General features: G+C 34.5%; 1 protein-coding gene across 1 annotated transcript in view; it reads right to left on the bottom strand.

Annotated features, from left to right (window-relative positions):
* The window catches only part of VWA3B (von Willebrand factor A domain containing 3B), a 233261-nt gene that overhangs the window by 204699 nt on the left and 11768 nt on the right, over window positions 1-16794 (bottom strand). Inside the window, exon 3 of the mRNA XM_008008091.3 lies at window positions 1125-1219. Within this exon, the coding sequence (XP_008006282.3) occupies window positions 1125-1219 (95 nt within the window). The remainder of the gene's footprint in view (window positions 1-1124; window positions 1220-16794) is intronic.

Here is a 16794-nt window from a genome sequence, read left to right as displayed (position 1 = left end):
GAACCACTCCTCTGAATCAATGTAGGCAGTCAAAAGTAAAGAAAAAGGGCCAGGCATGGTGCCTTACACCTGTAATCTGAGGCATGAGGTCGAGGTCGAGGCCAAGGCAGGTGGGAGGCCCAGGCAGTCGGTTTGCTTGAGCTTAGGAGTTCAAGACCAACCTGGGCAACATGGCGAGACCCTGTCTGCAAAAAATACAAAAATCAGCTGGGTGTGGTGGCACACGCCTGTGGCCCCAACTACTTGGGGGGTTGAGGTGGGAGGATCGCTTGGACCGCGGAGATCAAGCCTGCAGTGAGCCATGATCACACCACCGCACTCCAGCCTCGGTGACAGAACAAGAACGTGTCTCAAAAGAAAAAAAGAATTTAAAAAAATGAACGAAACCTCTGAGACATACGAGATTATGTAAAGAGCCCAAACTCTTACAGGCATTCCTGAAAGAGAAGGAGGGGAAACAACTGAAAGACATATTCGAGGATAGGGTCTACAAAAATTTCCTCAAAAAAAAAAAAGTACCAAAAAAAGTAATTTAAGTTTTCTAAATATTAGGAGACAGTAGTCCAGGTGGTACATGGATGTACACGGACATGAACAAATACCCATAAATGGACGTGATGGGACATGTGTCTCCAACAGACTTTGAGCTCCATGTGGCTGGCGAGGGCCTGCACAGGGCCTGACGTGTAGGAGACGTGAGACTCAGGTGCTGAACTGCTGGGAGTAAAGGACTCTGGTCGGAGGTGGTGCTCCCTCTCCTACCTGCAAATGCTGCCCCTATTCCTAACGCTTCTCTCAGATAATGGCAGTTGGCTCTTGGCTTTCAGATCATCTCTGTCATATTGTTTTTCCCTTTATTTTCAAAGCAAAACAAAGTGGTAATGTGCAAAGGTTTTCATCTCTCATCAAGAGCTTTCTGCACTAATTTCTAATGGATCAAAAACTTCCTTCCTTGGCCATGACTTTTATCACCCTACCAATGCCTAAAGAAAACCCCCGGCCTAATACGGGCTTGGCTCAGCTGCATCACTGCCAAGTAGCACAAGTCTCTCCCCACGCCGCACTCCTCGTTGTGACGTCAGCACCACGTCACAGGACTGTGCATTGAGGGAACTCTGACTTACGTTGTATACTCTGCCATCTTCCGCTCTGTACAACTGTGGAAACAGACCATGAGCATACCGAGAAGCCACAGGTCTCCCCAGAGACGCCACATAATCTGCATTTTTAAAAAGAAAAACAATCAAAACAGTAGTACATGAGTGAACCTTCTTATTTTTATTTTGAAATGTTTTTCTCTGACACCATTCAAATTATATCGTGTGCTATCAATAATTTGTGATGCTTTCTATTCTGTTCTAAATCACGAAGTATATCTAGTTGCTGTGATAAACGTAACTGTCTATGGTATTGTAATCTTTTTTTTATTATTATTATACGTTAAGTTCTAGGGTACATGTGCACAACGTGCAGGTTTGTTACATATGTATACATGTGCCATGTTGGTGTGCTGCACCCATTAACTCGTCATTTACATTAGGTATATCTCCTAATGCTAACCCTCCCCGAGCCTCCCACCCCCCGACAGGCCCTGGTGTGTGATGTTCCCCTTCCTGTGTCCAAGGGTTCTCATTGTTCAATTCCCACCTATGAGTGAGAACAGCATTTTAATCTTTTAATGCATGAATAAACAGGAAGAGCAGGATTTGTGTCCTAGTGTCCTTATACTTTGGTCCAGAATAATTACAGCAGAGGTTAAAAAAAAAAAGCAACGTAGAAATTATTTTAATTCCTGAAAGTTATTCATGACTTGGACTTAGTTTTCAGGGTTTTTAAAATTTCACTTAGATATTTCCTACTGTACTCTCAACTGGAGGGTCAGAATTAAAAATTCTGAAATATTTTTAATTAGTGAAATAAAGCTAGCCAGTAATAGATTCAGAATTGCCATACAGAACGTCAGAATTACAAGATTTTCTTCTCATCAGATCATATGCTCAGCTGTTCAAATATCTGTTGCATAAACCCTTATTGGGTGCCTACTATGTACTAGGCATGTTTATAGGATGGGAATACAATTGTTACCTACAACATAGTCCTACTCCTTAATGGAACTCTCAGAAGGCTACGGAGAGGCTTTGAAGACTAACTAGGATTTGGCAGGACAGAAGATGAGGTAAGTCTTCACAGAGATGTTTTTAATCTGATGATTATTTTATTGTAATTTTAATTATTATTTTTAAGTCCCAAAGGTGGGAGACAGAATGGTGGTACTTGGGGTGCCGGTACTTCCTTCCCTCTGCCTTACTAGGGAGGCAGGATAACAGCCTCCTCTGGAAATCTAAAAAGAGCAAGGCTGAATTTTATAGACACCCTGGCCAGGCTTGCTCCCCAATCACAAGGGCTGATTTCAAGTCTTGAAGTGCAACTTTCACAATAGTAAGGAGTAAAGAGTAAAGAATAGACACTTGAATTCCATCAGCAATAATCTCACTCAATAGACCTTTCCAGCTCTAAAATTTGTGTTTCCAAGATTCACCTTCTTAGCTGACATTGATGAAGTGAGTAAATATCACTAGCATTCTCTGTTTACCGAAGACATTTATCTGGAGTTGGGAGAGGAAGCTGTTTTTTGAGGCTTGAAGGAAATAAGTCTATGGAAGGCTTCATAAGCTGTATTGGGAATTGAAATGCAAGGCATTGTGAGTTCTGCATCCAATAACAGTGGAGTAGATTGTATTGGCTAACCTTCACACAGAAAAATATTATAAATTCTGAACAAAATATAAAAGGAGCTATTTGTAGACATTAGAGAGCAATCTCGAACATGCAGAAACTGGAATCACAACCATCCTAAAAAGGAGGACATTTTTGAGGTGAGATTTGTATATATTTAGCAGGAAAGAGAGCGAGTTTGGAGTTTGAGTCCAGCCAACTTAACTGCCTACTAGAATGAAAATCAGCTCTCCATCTATCAACTGATAAATGGATAAGAAAATCATGGTACATCCATACAATGGAATACATATGGCTGCAAAAAGGAATAAAGCATTGGTGCTAGTTACAACATGGATGAACCTTAAAAACATTAAGCTAAGTAAAAGAAACCAGTCACAAAAGACCATATATTATAAATTCTATTTAAATGAAATGCTCAGAACAAGCAAATCTATAGAGACAATTTAGGGGTAGGAAAGTGTAGAGCTAAGAAGTACAGAGTTTCTTTTTGAGGTGATAAAAACATTCTAAATAGTTGCGCATATCCGTGAATACACTAAAACCATTGAATTGTAGGTAGGTAAATTGTAGCTCAATAAAGCTGTTATAAATAATATATACATATCAATTTTTGTAAGAATAAAAATCACTTCTCCTAGAAGAAGGATTATACAGTTGATCCTTGAATAACATAGCTTTGAACTGCATGAGTCTACTTACATGCAGATTGTTTTTCAACCAAATGTGGATAAAAATACAGTATCAGTAGAATGTGAAACCCACTCATACAGAGGGCCAACTTTTCATATATGTGGGTTGTGAAGAGCCAACTGCAGGAACTGAGTATGCATGGATTTGGTATACACAGGGGGTCCTGGAACCAATCTTTTGCATATACCAAAGGAAAACTATACAACCCAAAGTCCCTACAACCATCCACATTGTCCAGCATAAAACAAAAAATAATCAGATATACAAACAAAGAGAAAAATGTGACCAATAGTCAAAAGAAAAAGCAATCAATAAAACCTAGCCTGAAATGGACCAGATGTTGAAATTACAAGAAAAAGGCCTCAATATATTTTAAGTATACTGTAAACATTGTATTTTTATATATTTATATAAAATGTTGAAGGGAAAGAAAATTGTGATCCTAATAAGTGAACAAATGGGGATCTTAGTACAGAAATTGAAAAGAAGGGAAATTTTAGAACAAAAAGTACAGTATTTGTATGGGCTTCACAGCAGATTGGAGGTACCAGAATAAAGTGTTAGTAACCTAGAAAATCTGTCAAGAGAAATTACTCAGTCTGATAAACAAAGAGAAAAAAAATATTGACAAAATGAACAAGAGTTTCAGTGACCTGTGGGACAATATCAAGATGCTTAGCAAACTATAATTTGAGTCTCAGAAGAAAAAGAGAGAACAGATAGGATGTAAAAATAGATTAGAAGAAATAATGGTTGAAAATTTCCAAGATTTGATTAAAAACAAACCTACAGATCCAAGAAGCTCGATAAATCCAATGCAATATATGTACAAAGAAAACCAAAAGAAGGCATATCCTACTACAAATAATAACACAATAGCTGAAAACCAAGAATAAAGAGGAAAAATCTTAAAAGCAATCATAGAAAAAAGATACATTATATACATCATAGAGAGGGAAAATGTTATGGATTATATCTGATTTCTCAGATGAAAAGGTGGAAATCAGAAAACAATGGCTTGACATGTTTAAAGGTCAGAAAAAAAAAAAAAAACTTCAACCAATAATTATAAAACCAGCAAAGTGTTCTTCAAGAATGAAGGTAATGACTTCAAACTATTCTACAAGGACACAGTAACCAACACAGCAAGGTACTGGTAAAACACACACACACACACACACCACAAACAGACATACAGACCAATGGAACAGAATACAGAACCAAAAATAAAGCCACACAACTACAGTCATATGATCTTCAACAAAGCTGACAAAAATAAGCAAAGAGGAAAGGACTCCCTACTCAATAAATAGCTCTGAAATAGCTGGCTAGCTATATGCAGAAGAATGAAACTGGACCCGTACCTTTCACTATATACAAAAATTAATTGAAGATGGATTAAAAATTTAAACCTAAGATCCTAATTTAATCCTAGAAGAAAATCTAAGAAATATTATTCTGGACATAGGCCTTGGCAAATAATTTGTAACTAAGTCCTCAACAGCAATTGCAACAAAAACAAAAATTGATAAGTAGGACCTAATTAAATTAAAGAGCTTCTGCTCAGCAAAGAAACTATCAACAGAGTAAACAGACAATTTATAGAGTAAGAGAAAATATTTGCAAATGTTTATTGAAAATATGTGCAAACTATGCATCCAACAAAGATAGAATATCCAGAATCTATGAGGGCTAGTTAATCTATTCAGCAAGCAAAAAAAACAAATAACCCCATTTAAAACTGGGCAAGAGACATGAATAGACACTTCTCAAAAGAAGACACGTAAGTGGATAAGAAACAAGAAACAAGAAAAAATGCCCAACATTACTAATCATCAGAGAAATGCAAATCAAAACCACAATGAGATATCATTTCACACCAGTCACAATGGCTACTATTAAAAAGTCAAAAATTTACAGATGTTGGTGAGATTGTGGAGAAAAGGGAATGCTTATACACTGTTGGTGGGAATGTAAATTAGTACAACCTCTATGGAAAACAGGATGGAGATTTCTTTAAGAATTAAAATAGAAGTACCCTTTGATCCCACTATTGGTTATCTACCCAATGGAAAAGAAATCATTTTATCAAAAAGACACCTCCCTTATGTGTTTATTGTGGCACTATTTTTGTGTATGGTGTGTATAGACTGTGGAATACTACTCATCCATTTCAAAAGATGAAATCACGTCTTTTACAGCAACATATATGGAACTGGAGGCCATTACTTTTAATGAAATAACTCAGAAACAAAGTGAAAAACCACATCTTCTCACTTTTAAGTGGCATGTAAACACGCAGACATGCAGAGAAAAATAGACACTGGAGAATCCAAAAGGTGGGGGAAGCAGGGGTTGTATTAGTCCATTTTCACACTGTTGATAAAGACACACCCAAATCCAAACAATTTACAAAAGAAAGAGGTTTAATGGACCTACAGTTCCACGTGGCTGGGGAGCAAGGAAGGCAAGGAGGAGCAAGTCACGTCTTACATGGATGGCAGCACACAAAAAGAGTTTGTGCAAAAGAACTCCTCTTCTTAAAACCATCAGATCTTGTGAGACTTATTCACTATTGCAAAAACAGCATGAGAAAGACCGGCCTCCATGATTCAATTACCTCCCACTGGGTGCCTCCCACAAACATGGGAATTGTGGGATTTATAATTCAAGATGAGATCTGGGTAGAGACACAGCTAGACTGTAGGGTGAAGGATGAAATACTGCTTATTGGGTACAATGTGCACTATTCGGATGATGGATACACTAAAAGCCCATAACACAACTGCACCTGTATACCTAAATCCAAAAATACAAATAAAATTTTAGAAATGTCCCAATTTCAATAAAAAAATCATTCATCATTCAAAAAACCAGGAAGATTGTAAAAAAGACAACTGAACATATCAACACCAAGATGAGAGATGTCATAGAATGACCTAACAAGGATTTTAAAGCAACAACCATAAAAATACTTAACGGCAATTACAAACATTCTTAAAATGAATAAAAACATACGAGGTCTCAGTAAAGAAATAGAAGATATCAGGAAGAATCTTCTAGAAGATATCAGGAAGAATAAAATGGAAATATTAGAGCAAAAAATAGAGTAATCAAAATAAAAACTCAATGGATGAACTCAACAGCAAAAAATGAAAAAGGAAGAATGAGTAAGCTTGGAGAACAATAAAAATTACCCAATCTAGACAAGAGGGAGAAAATAGCCTGAAAAATCTGAACAGAGCCTTACAGATATGTAGGATTATTTTTTTAAAAGATCTAATGTTCATATTATTGGAGTGCCAGAAGGAGAAGAGAAAGAGGATGGGGGAAAAAAAGATACAAAGACATAAGCATTGAAAATTCTCCAAATTTGGCAAAAACAAAAAACATAAAGCAACAGATTCAAGAATCTGACTGAAATTCAAAGAGAATAAATGAAAATAAATTCACACCAAGGCACATCACACTCAAACATCTGAAAACAAAAGACAAACAAAAAAATATGTAAAGCACATTATTAATAAGGAAAATCAATTCTAATGATAGTGGTTTTCTCATCAGAAACCATAGAGACCAGAAAGAACTGGCACAATATTTTTTAAGTGCTAAAAAAAAAACCAAAAAACTATCAACCCTAAATCTTATATCTGGTGAAATTCTTCTTCAGGAATAAAGTAGAAATAAAGACATTCTCAGACAAAGAAACTAAAGGAATTTGTGGCTAGCAGAGCTACTCTTAAAGAATAAAAGAACTTCTCTAAGCAGAAAGAAAATAACAAAAGAAGGAACCTTGGACGATCAGGAAAGAGGAACACAGTAAGGAAAACTATGGGCAAATAAAATGGACATTCCTTCTCCTTTTGAGTGTTACAAATGATGTTTGATGGTTGAATCAAAATTCTAGCACAGTCTAATGTAATTCTCAATGTAAGAAGATAAGATAATACATTTTATTATAAATAGGAAGGGCAAAGGGCTGTAAAGGGAAAAGAAGGTTTTTGCTCATCACTCAAACTGGTAAAATGTTGACATCAGTAGATTTTGATAATTTATGTATTCATAATGTAACACTTAGCATAATCACTAAAAAAACCATATGAAGATATACAATAGAAAACATTATAGATAAATAGGAATAGAATTCTAAAAAGTGTTTAAGTAACCCAAAAGCAGGCAGGAAAAAAACAGACAAGCCAAAAACAGAGAAAAAGAAAACAACTAAAATGGTCAACAAGCTCTAACATATCAATAATCACATTAATTGTAAATGGTCTAATAAGACCAAGTAAAAGATAGAGATTGGCAAAGAGGATTTTTTTAAAAAAGGACTCAACAATATATTGTCTACAAGAAATTTGCTTCAAATATAATTATATACATAAGTTAAAAGTAAAAGGATGGAAAAAGATAGGCCATACAAATATTAATAAAAAGAAAATAGGATTGGCTATATTAGAAAAATAAACTTCATAGCAAAGAATATTACTGGGGATAAAGCAGGACTTTATATAATGATAAAGGTGTCAATCCACCAGAAAGACATAGCAATCCTAAATGTGTATGTATCACCCAATAGAACTGCAAAATATTTGTAGCAAAAAACAGAATAACTGAAAGAAGAAATAGACAAATCCACAATTATAGTTGGAAACTTCAATACTGCTTTCTCAACAATTGATAGAACAACGAGAAGAAAATTAGGAAGGATACTGAATACCATCAATGAACAGGATCTAAATGACATTTATAGAAAGCTCTATAAAACAACAGCAGAATATACATTCTTTTCAAGGGTTCATGAAACATGTACAAAACAAAGCACATATTTGGCTATAAAACATCCTAAAAAATTCACAAGAACTGAAACCAAACAAGTATGTGCTCTATCCAAGATGGAAACAAACTAGAAATCAAAAATAAATAAAAAGATAACAGGAAAATCTACAAATATTTAGAAACTGAACAATATGCATCTAAAAATTCCATAAGTCAAAGAGGAAGTCTTGATGAAAATAAAAGACTTTAAAGTAAGTAGAAATAATAATACAACATATAAAAATTTGTGAGACATTGCTAAAGCACTGACTGGAGGGAAATTTGTAGCACTAAATGCTTACGTAAGAAAACATAAAATCTCAAACCAATAATCGAGGCTTTCAACTGAAGAAACTAGAAAAAAGAAAAGCAAAATAAACCCAAACAAGCAAAAGGAAATAAATAATAAAGATCAAAGTAGAAATCAATGAAATTGAAAACAGAAAAACAATAGAGAAAATCAAACAAAAAAGCTGGTAATTTTTAAAAATCAATAAATTGACAAACTTCTAGCAAGACTGACAAAGATAAAAAGAAAGAAGGTATAAATTACAAATATCAAGAATAAAATAAGAAATACCATAAAAGACACAGTAGACATCAAAAGAATAATAAGGGAATATTACAAACAACTCCTCACAAATTAGACAACTTGGATGAAATGAATTAAATCCTTAGAGAACAAACTGCCACAATATCTATTCAAGAAAATTAAATTCTTGACTTAAAACTTTTTCAAAAAGGAATCTCCAGGCCTGGATGAGTTCACTGGAGAATTTTACCAAATATTTAAAGAATAATTAATATTAATTCTACACTGTGTCCTGTTATTTCAACAAGAAACAAAAAATAATAATTCCACAAAACGTCTTCTAGAGAATAGAAGAGGAAGGAATACGTCCCAACTCATTTTATGAAGCTAGTCTTATTGTCATTCCAAAACCAGACAAAACCATTATTTAAAAAAGAGAAAACTACAGACCAACATTCTTCAAGAATACAGATGCAAAAATCCGTAACACAATATTTGCAAATCGAATTCTGCAATGTATAATATAAAAAGACTTCTAAAACATGCTCTAGTTTATTCTGGGGATGCAAGGCTGGATTAAAAAAAATTAATATAATCCATTAAAGTAACAGGCTAACAAAGAAATATCATAGGATGCTATCAATTGATGGAGAAAAAAATTGACAAAATTCAACACCCATTAATAATAAAAATGCTCAGATTACTAGGAATATCAGGGATCTTCCACAATGTAATTTTTAAAAATCTATAGAAAACCTACAGTTAACTTCATACTTAGTGGTGAATGACTGAAAGTTTTCAGTGCAAGGATATCCACTCTTACCGTTGCTATTCAACATAGTGCTGGAAGTTCTAGCCAGCATAACAGAGCAAGAAAAGAAAACACAAGACAAATAAATCAGAAAGAAAGAAATAAGACTTTTCCTCTTTGCAGATGACATGATAGTCTACCTAGAAATCTTCTGGAATCTACAAAAACACACACACACACACACACACACACACACACACACACAAACCCTGTTAGAAGGAATAAGTGAGTTTGGCAAGATCACAAGATAGAAGGTTAACATGCAAAAGTCAGTCATATTTCTATATACTAGGAATGAACATGTGGAAACCAAAATTTAAAATACAATTCCATTTACAACTCCTAAAAAAAATAAAATACTTAGGTATAAATCTAACAAAACATGTGCAGGACTCGTATACTGAAAAATTTAAGACAGTTGATGAAAGAAATTAAATAATATGTAAATAAATGGAAAGATATTTCATATTTGTGAACTGAAAGACTCAGCATTTTTGTCAGCATAGTAAAGATATCAATTCTCCTTTAATTAATATACAGGTTTAATGCAACTCCTATCAATATCATAACAATATTTTTGTAGACATGAACACAGTTATTCTAAAATTTATTTGGAAAGGCAAATGAACTAGAGTAGCTAAAACAATTTTGAAAAAAAATAAAGTAGGAGGACTCACCCTGCCCAATTTCAAGAAATTCTATAGTTATAGTAATCAAGACTGTGTGATACTGACAGAGAAACACAGATGAATACAACAAAATAGAGAACCTGGAAGTATAGGCACAACCAACTTTTAACAAAAATCCAAAAGCAATTCAAAAGAGGAAGGATAGTCACTTAAGTAAAATACTCTGGTGCAACTGAACACCCATAGTAAAAAAGAAAAAAAAAAATGAACCATTTGCTTTTGTGTGTGTGGGTGTGTTTTAAGAGAGAGAGTTTCACTCTATCACCTAGGCTGGAGTGAAGTGCTGTGATCATAGCTCACTGCAGCCTCGATACCCTGGGCTTAAGCAATTTTCCCACCTCAGCCTCCCAAAGTGCTGGGATTACAAAAAAACATGAACCTTATACAGAAACTAATTTAAAATAGATCACAGGCTAAATGTAAAATTATGAAACATTTAGAATAAAACATAGGAGGGGGTAACATAGGAAGATCTTTGTGGTGATAAACAGTTCTTTCTCTTGATTGTAGTGGTGGTTACAGAAATCTACATAAGTGATAAAATTATATAGACTTGCAAACACATTGTATAAGTGTCAAATTCCTCATTTTGATATTATACTATTATTTTACAAGATATGACCACTGGGAAAACTGGGTGAAAGGTACATGGGATCTTTACAATTTACAATTACTTCAGAATATAAAGTATGGGTGTACAAATGGAAAAACAAATGAATGAATGAATGAGTAAATAAATAAATAAATGTGAAGGTGAAATAAAGATAATTTCAGATAAACGAAAACTGAAAAAAGCTGTCACAGCAGACCTCCACTATACGAAATGCTTAAAAGAAATTATTCAGGAAATAACATCAGTTGAAACCTCAAATTCTACAAGAAGGAAGAATATTGTAAGCAGTAAACATGTGGATCATAGCAGTGTATAGTTTTTCTTCTCAGTTTCTTTAAAAAACAGATGACTTTTAAAAGCAAAAATTATGACTCTGAATTGTGAGACTTATAATGTATGTAGAAATAAAACAGATTAAAACAGTAACACCAAGGACAGGAGTGAGGAGTAAGGGGAGGTATAACTGCTGAAAACTTCTTACATTTTACATGAAGTCATATGAAATCTACTTTTAGTAGACTGTAACAAGTTAAGGATGTAACAAGGAAAGCAAATTAAATGAAAAATAAAGATTGCATTAAATGAAACACTAAAAGATATTCATTTAGCACAAAAGAAGGCCAAAAAGGAGAAACACAGATGAAAGAAAAAGACTGGACAAATAGAAACCAAACAGTAACATGGTAGACCTACATTTCAAAATATCAATCATTATATTAAATGTATAGAATCAAACACTAGTTGCTATAGTTTGGACATTTGACCTCTAAACCTAGTGTTGAAACTTGATTCCCAATGTTGGACGTGAAGCCTAATGTGAAGTGTTTGGATCACGGGGACAGATCCCTCATGAATGGCTTGGTAACATTCTCATGGGAATGAGTGAGTTCTCACTCTTAGTTCTCATGAGAACTGGTCCCTCTTCTGCTCTCTCTTTTGCCTTCTCTCTTGGCATGTGCTCTGCACACACCAGCTCTCCTTTGCCTTCTCTCATGAGTGGAAGCTTCCTGAGGCCCTTACCAGATGCAGATGCTGGTACCATGCTTCGTGTATAGCCTGAAGAACCATCAATGAAATAAACCTCTTTTTTTCATAAATTACCCAGCCTCAGGCATGCTTTTATAGCAACACAAATGGATAAAGACACTAACTGATTTAATTAATTGGTTGAATTAATTAATTAAAAGACATATGCAACTGCCTTAAAAACACAAACTCTAACTCTATCCTGTCTATGAGAAGCTCTCTTTAATATATAAACTAAAGATATTTATCATTAAAGATTATAAACACATACACCATGTAAAACTTAAGAATAAGAAAGCTACAGTGGCTATATTAATATCAAAGTAAACACCAAAACAATGACTAATTATCTGAGATAAATACGACATATCAGAATTATTAAAATTTGTCAAGTCCTTAGAACAACATAACAATCCTAAATGTGTATGCATTTGGAACTTCAAAATACATAAACAAAACTTACATAACTAAGGAAGAAATGAACAAATACAGTAGACAAAAAAAGGACTAAATATATATAATTTTTCTCCCAAGACTTTCAACCATCTTGATCTAATTAACACTTATAAATACTACCCAACAACTGTAGAATGCACACTCTTTTCAAGTGCGCATGCAATGATTGCCAAGATAGATTCTGCCCATAAACAAATCTTAGTAAATTTCAAAAGATCAAAATCCTGTAGACTATATTCTCTGACCTCAATGTAATTAAATTAGAAATCCAACAAAAACAAGTACTTTTAAAAGTCTTAAAATAACTGGAAATTAAACGACACATTTTTTAAAGTGTATTCAAGAAAAAAAATCACAAGGGAAAAACTTTGCAATAATATTAATAGCAAAACACTACTGATTAAGATTTGTGGCATTCATCTAAAACAATGCTTAGAGGAATACTTATAATTTTAAATGGTTATATTGGAAAAGAAGAAAGGTTTAAAAATAATTACTTAAATTTATATCTTTAAAAGCAGGAAAAAGGAATGTAAATCAAGCTCAAAGTAAGCAGAAAGAAATAAATAATGATGATTAAATCAGATACCAATGAAATAGAAGACAAAGAATTTTAAAAACCAACAAACTAAAAATTTGTTTCCTTGAAAAGAGTTATTATATACTGCTAACAAGACTTAGCAAGAAAATAATGAGAGGAAACAAATTATCAATATCAGGAATGAAAGAGGTAACATCACTACAGATCCTACAGGCATTAAAAAAGAATCTTATAGGCATTAAAAAAGAATGAAAGAGGTGACATCACTACAGATCCTACATGCATTAAAAGGCTATTAAGGGCATATTATGATCAATGCTTTGCCAACATATTAGAAAATACTGTTGAGGAAAATACTGTTGGTGTGCACATATTAGAAAATGTTGAGGAAATTCCTTGAAAAACACAATTTTCCAAATTGGCATTATGAAACAGAATATCTGATTAGTCCTCTGTTTATTAAAGAAATTGAATTTTTATTAATCTTTTCCCACAAACAAAACTAGGCCCAGATAAATTTCACTTGTCAGTTGTATCAAACATTTAAAGAAGAAATACCAATCATGTACAAATACCATCAGAGCATAGAGAAGGAAGAACACTTTCAAATCATTTTGAATCCAGCATAATCTTGATGCTGAAACCTGACAAGGACATTACAAGAAAAAAAAGTTACAGAGCAATATCTCTCATGAACTTCGATGAAAAAATTATTAACAAAATGTAAGAAATTGGTATTTTTGTTAACATTCATGACTGAATTAGGTTTATTTGAAATAAGGGATAAAACTGCTTCTAGTTTATTACCTTATATGGGAATCCCACAGGACCTGACTCTGGGAGACCCTACTCAAAAGATATTTAGATGGCACAGGGCTGCAGCCCATGTGAAAGGATGTATATGTAAAAAGCACAGGCTGAACCCTGAAGAACAAGGCCTTGACATTTGAATGGGCCTCCAAATCAATCTACAACAACCACGTCCCCTAGATCTTCCTTAGTACCAGAATGGAACAAAGCTGGCAAGGAATTGGTAAATAATCTGGTTTAAAAAATGGTATTAATGGTTGCTCAATAAATATTTGTTTAATTAATTAATTGACTAATTCAGAATTACTGAGTAAAATCCTAGTAATGGAAATTTCCCTGATTGAAGGAGTATTCCTCAGGCACAATGTTACTAACATGTTGGACGGGGCAGTTCCTGCTGAATGGGCTGTCTCATACATTGTAAGACACTCAGTACTCTGGGTTCCCAGGCCTTATATTTCAATAGCATCCCATCAATACATCATGCAAAAAAAAATATATATATATGTATATATATATAAAAATATATATATATATATATATAAATATGTTGTATATATCTTCACACATTTTCACGCTTTCTGTGGTGGGCAGCACTACTGGGAGCTAAGAACCAACATTCTTGCCAATGCATTTAGGAAAAAGCAGACCATAACACAAAGGCCACAGTAGGAAAACAGTACATTTCCCCTGAAACTTCACACAGCTATTGCTTTAATCAGTGGCCTCCAAAAAGGACTTGCACGTCCCAGGAGATGAACAAGACATTGGCTGGGGTATCAGTAAATACAAATAACTTCTATTTATTTTTTATTTTGACTTTTAAAAAAGAAAGAACAGAGATGAAGGCAGAGCAAGATGGCAAAATAGGACTTTCCAGTGATTGCCCCCTACAAAAACATCAATTTAAGCAACTGTCTACACACAAAAATACCTTCACAAGAGCTAGGAAAACCAGGTGACAGATCACAGTACCTGGTTACAGCACAATATGAGGGTATAAAAGATAGTTTTACCTTACCTGCATCACCCCTACCTGTACCCCAAGAAGCACGATGCAGAAAAATACCATTACCTGGGCAAAAGACAGGGAAGAAAGAATAGGACTTTATCTTGGACCCTAATACAGGGCCTGACACAGTAAAATCCAGCAGCAGGCAGATGCACATGGCCCTTGACTGCAGGCTGGTACTTGTGGACTAAGCCTCCAGACGTACCCTGGTGCCAAACAGGAACCCATAGCTGCTGTGAGATGGATGCAAGCTCTAGCCCATATCACCACTGGCTGACGACAGTGGCCATGGGCTAAAAAAATCCCACAGTGACAGGCAGGCCTCAGATGCCATGGGCTTCAGTCATGCCTCAGTGTGGCACTAGCCTCAGTGGCCATGGACTTTGGGTATGCCCCAACACTGTATCAGCCACAGCAGCTATAAGAATCCAGCCCAGTGCTGCACCAGCCTTGGTGGCCATAAGATTCCAACCCAGCACTGTGCCAGTCATCATGGTGGTCCTGGGCTTACGACACCCCCTAGTGTTGCAACGTATGTAGTGGTCAAATGCTTAGGGACCACACCAGATGACTTGCCCAGAATCTCTGGACAGGCTTACTAGGGAAGGATATTTCCAGACAAAGCCAGACAGCAAAGACTGGAATAAGCTCTTACTTCTTTAATGCAGACATTGATGTACAACCACAAGGATCAAGAACGATCCAGGAAACATGACATCATCAAATGGATATAGTAACATGCTAGTGACTGACCCTAGAAATATGGAGATGTATGAACGGCCTGACAACATTTTCAAAGTAGTTGTTTTAAGGAAGCTCAATGAACTTCAAGAAAATACAGAGAAACAATTCAACAAAATGAGGAAAATCATAAGTTACCAGAATAAAAAATGTAACAGAGAGACTGGCATGATAATAACAAAACAGTAATCAGGGAGCTGAAAAATAACTGAACACAAAGAAAAATGCAATAGAGAGTATCAACAGCTGAATTGAACAAGCAAAAGAAAGAATCTGGAATTTGAAGAGAGGTTAATTTGAAAATATACAGAGCAGAAAAAAATAGAAAGAAAGGGAATGAAGAAAGCTAGGGGACTTACGGGATAGCATCAAAAGAGCAAATGTTCAAGAGGGAGTAGAGAATGATAAAGGGGTAGAAAGATTAAAGACATAATAGCAGCAAACTTTCCAAACCTGGAGAAAGATATAAATATCTGGTTACAGAAAGGTCAAACGTCTCTCTAACCCTTCAACTCAATCCAAGTAAGACTACCCCAAAAGATATTATAATCAAACTGTCAAATATCAAAGATAAAGAGAGAAAGCTGAAAGCAGGAAGAGAAAAGAAGCTAACAACATGCAAGGAAGTTCCAATATGTCCAGTTTATCAGCAGAAATTTCACAGACCAGAGGAGAATAGAATCAAATATTCAAAGAGCTCAAGGAGAAAAATAAAAAGCCCTGCCAATCAAGAATTCTGTACTCACCAAAGCTGTCCTTCCCAAATGAAGGAGAGATAAAGACTTTCACAGATAAACAAAAGCCGAGGGAGTTCATCACTACCAGACCTGCCTTATAAAAAATGCTAAAGGGAATTCTTCCAGCTGAAAGAAAAGGACACTAATGAGTAACACAAAAACATCTAAAAGTATAAAACTCACTAAGTACACAAATTCAGAATGCTCTAATACTGCAATGTTGGTTTTTAAATACTTATTAGTAGAAAGGTTAAAGGACAAAACTATTAATAATAATAACTAAAATAATATGTTAAGGGATGTGCAATGGAAAAAGATATAAATCATATCAAAAATTCAAAATTGAGGGATAGAGTTAAAGTTTAGAAGGTTTTTGTCATCAAAGTTAACTTGTTATCAGCTTAAAATAACTTCTTATAACTATAAAATGGTTTTTGTAAGCCTTGTGGTAATCACAAAGCAAAAACCTATAATAGATACACTAAAAATAAAAAGCAAGTAATTAAAACATACTACTGGAGAAAAACCACTTACTCACTAAGAGAGAGTAAGAAATGAAAAAAGGATCCACTAAACAAC

This window comes from Chlorocebus sabaeus, chromosome 14 (assembly GCF_047675955.1).
Source record: "Chlorocebus sabaeus isolate Y175 chromosome 14, mChlSab1.0.hap1, whole genome shotgun sequence".
Lineage (NCBI taxonomy): Eukaryota > Metazoa > Chordata > Mammalia > Primates > Cercopithecidae > Chlorocebus > Chlorocebus sabaeus.
The sequence above is the reverse complement of the archived record's forward strand: the minus strand, read 5'-3'. Positions and strand labels throughout refer to the sequence as shown.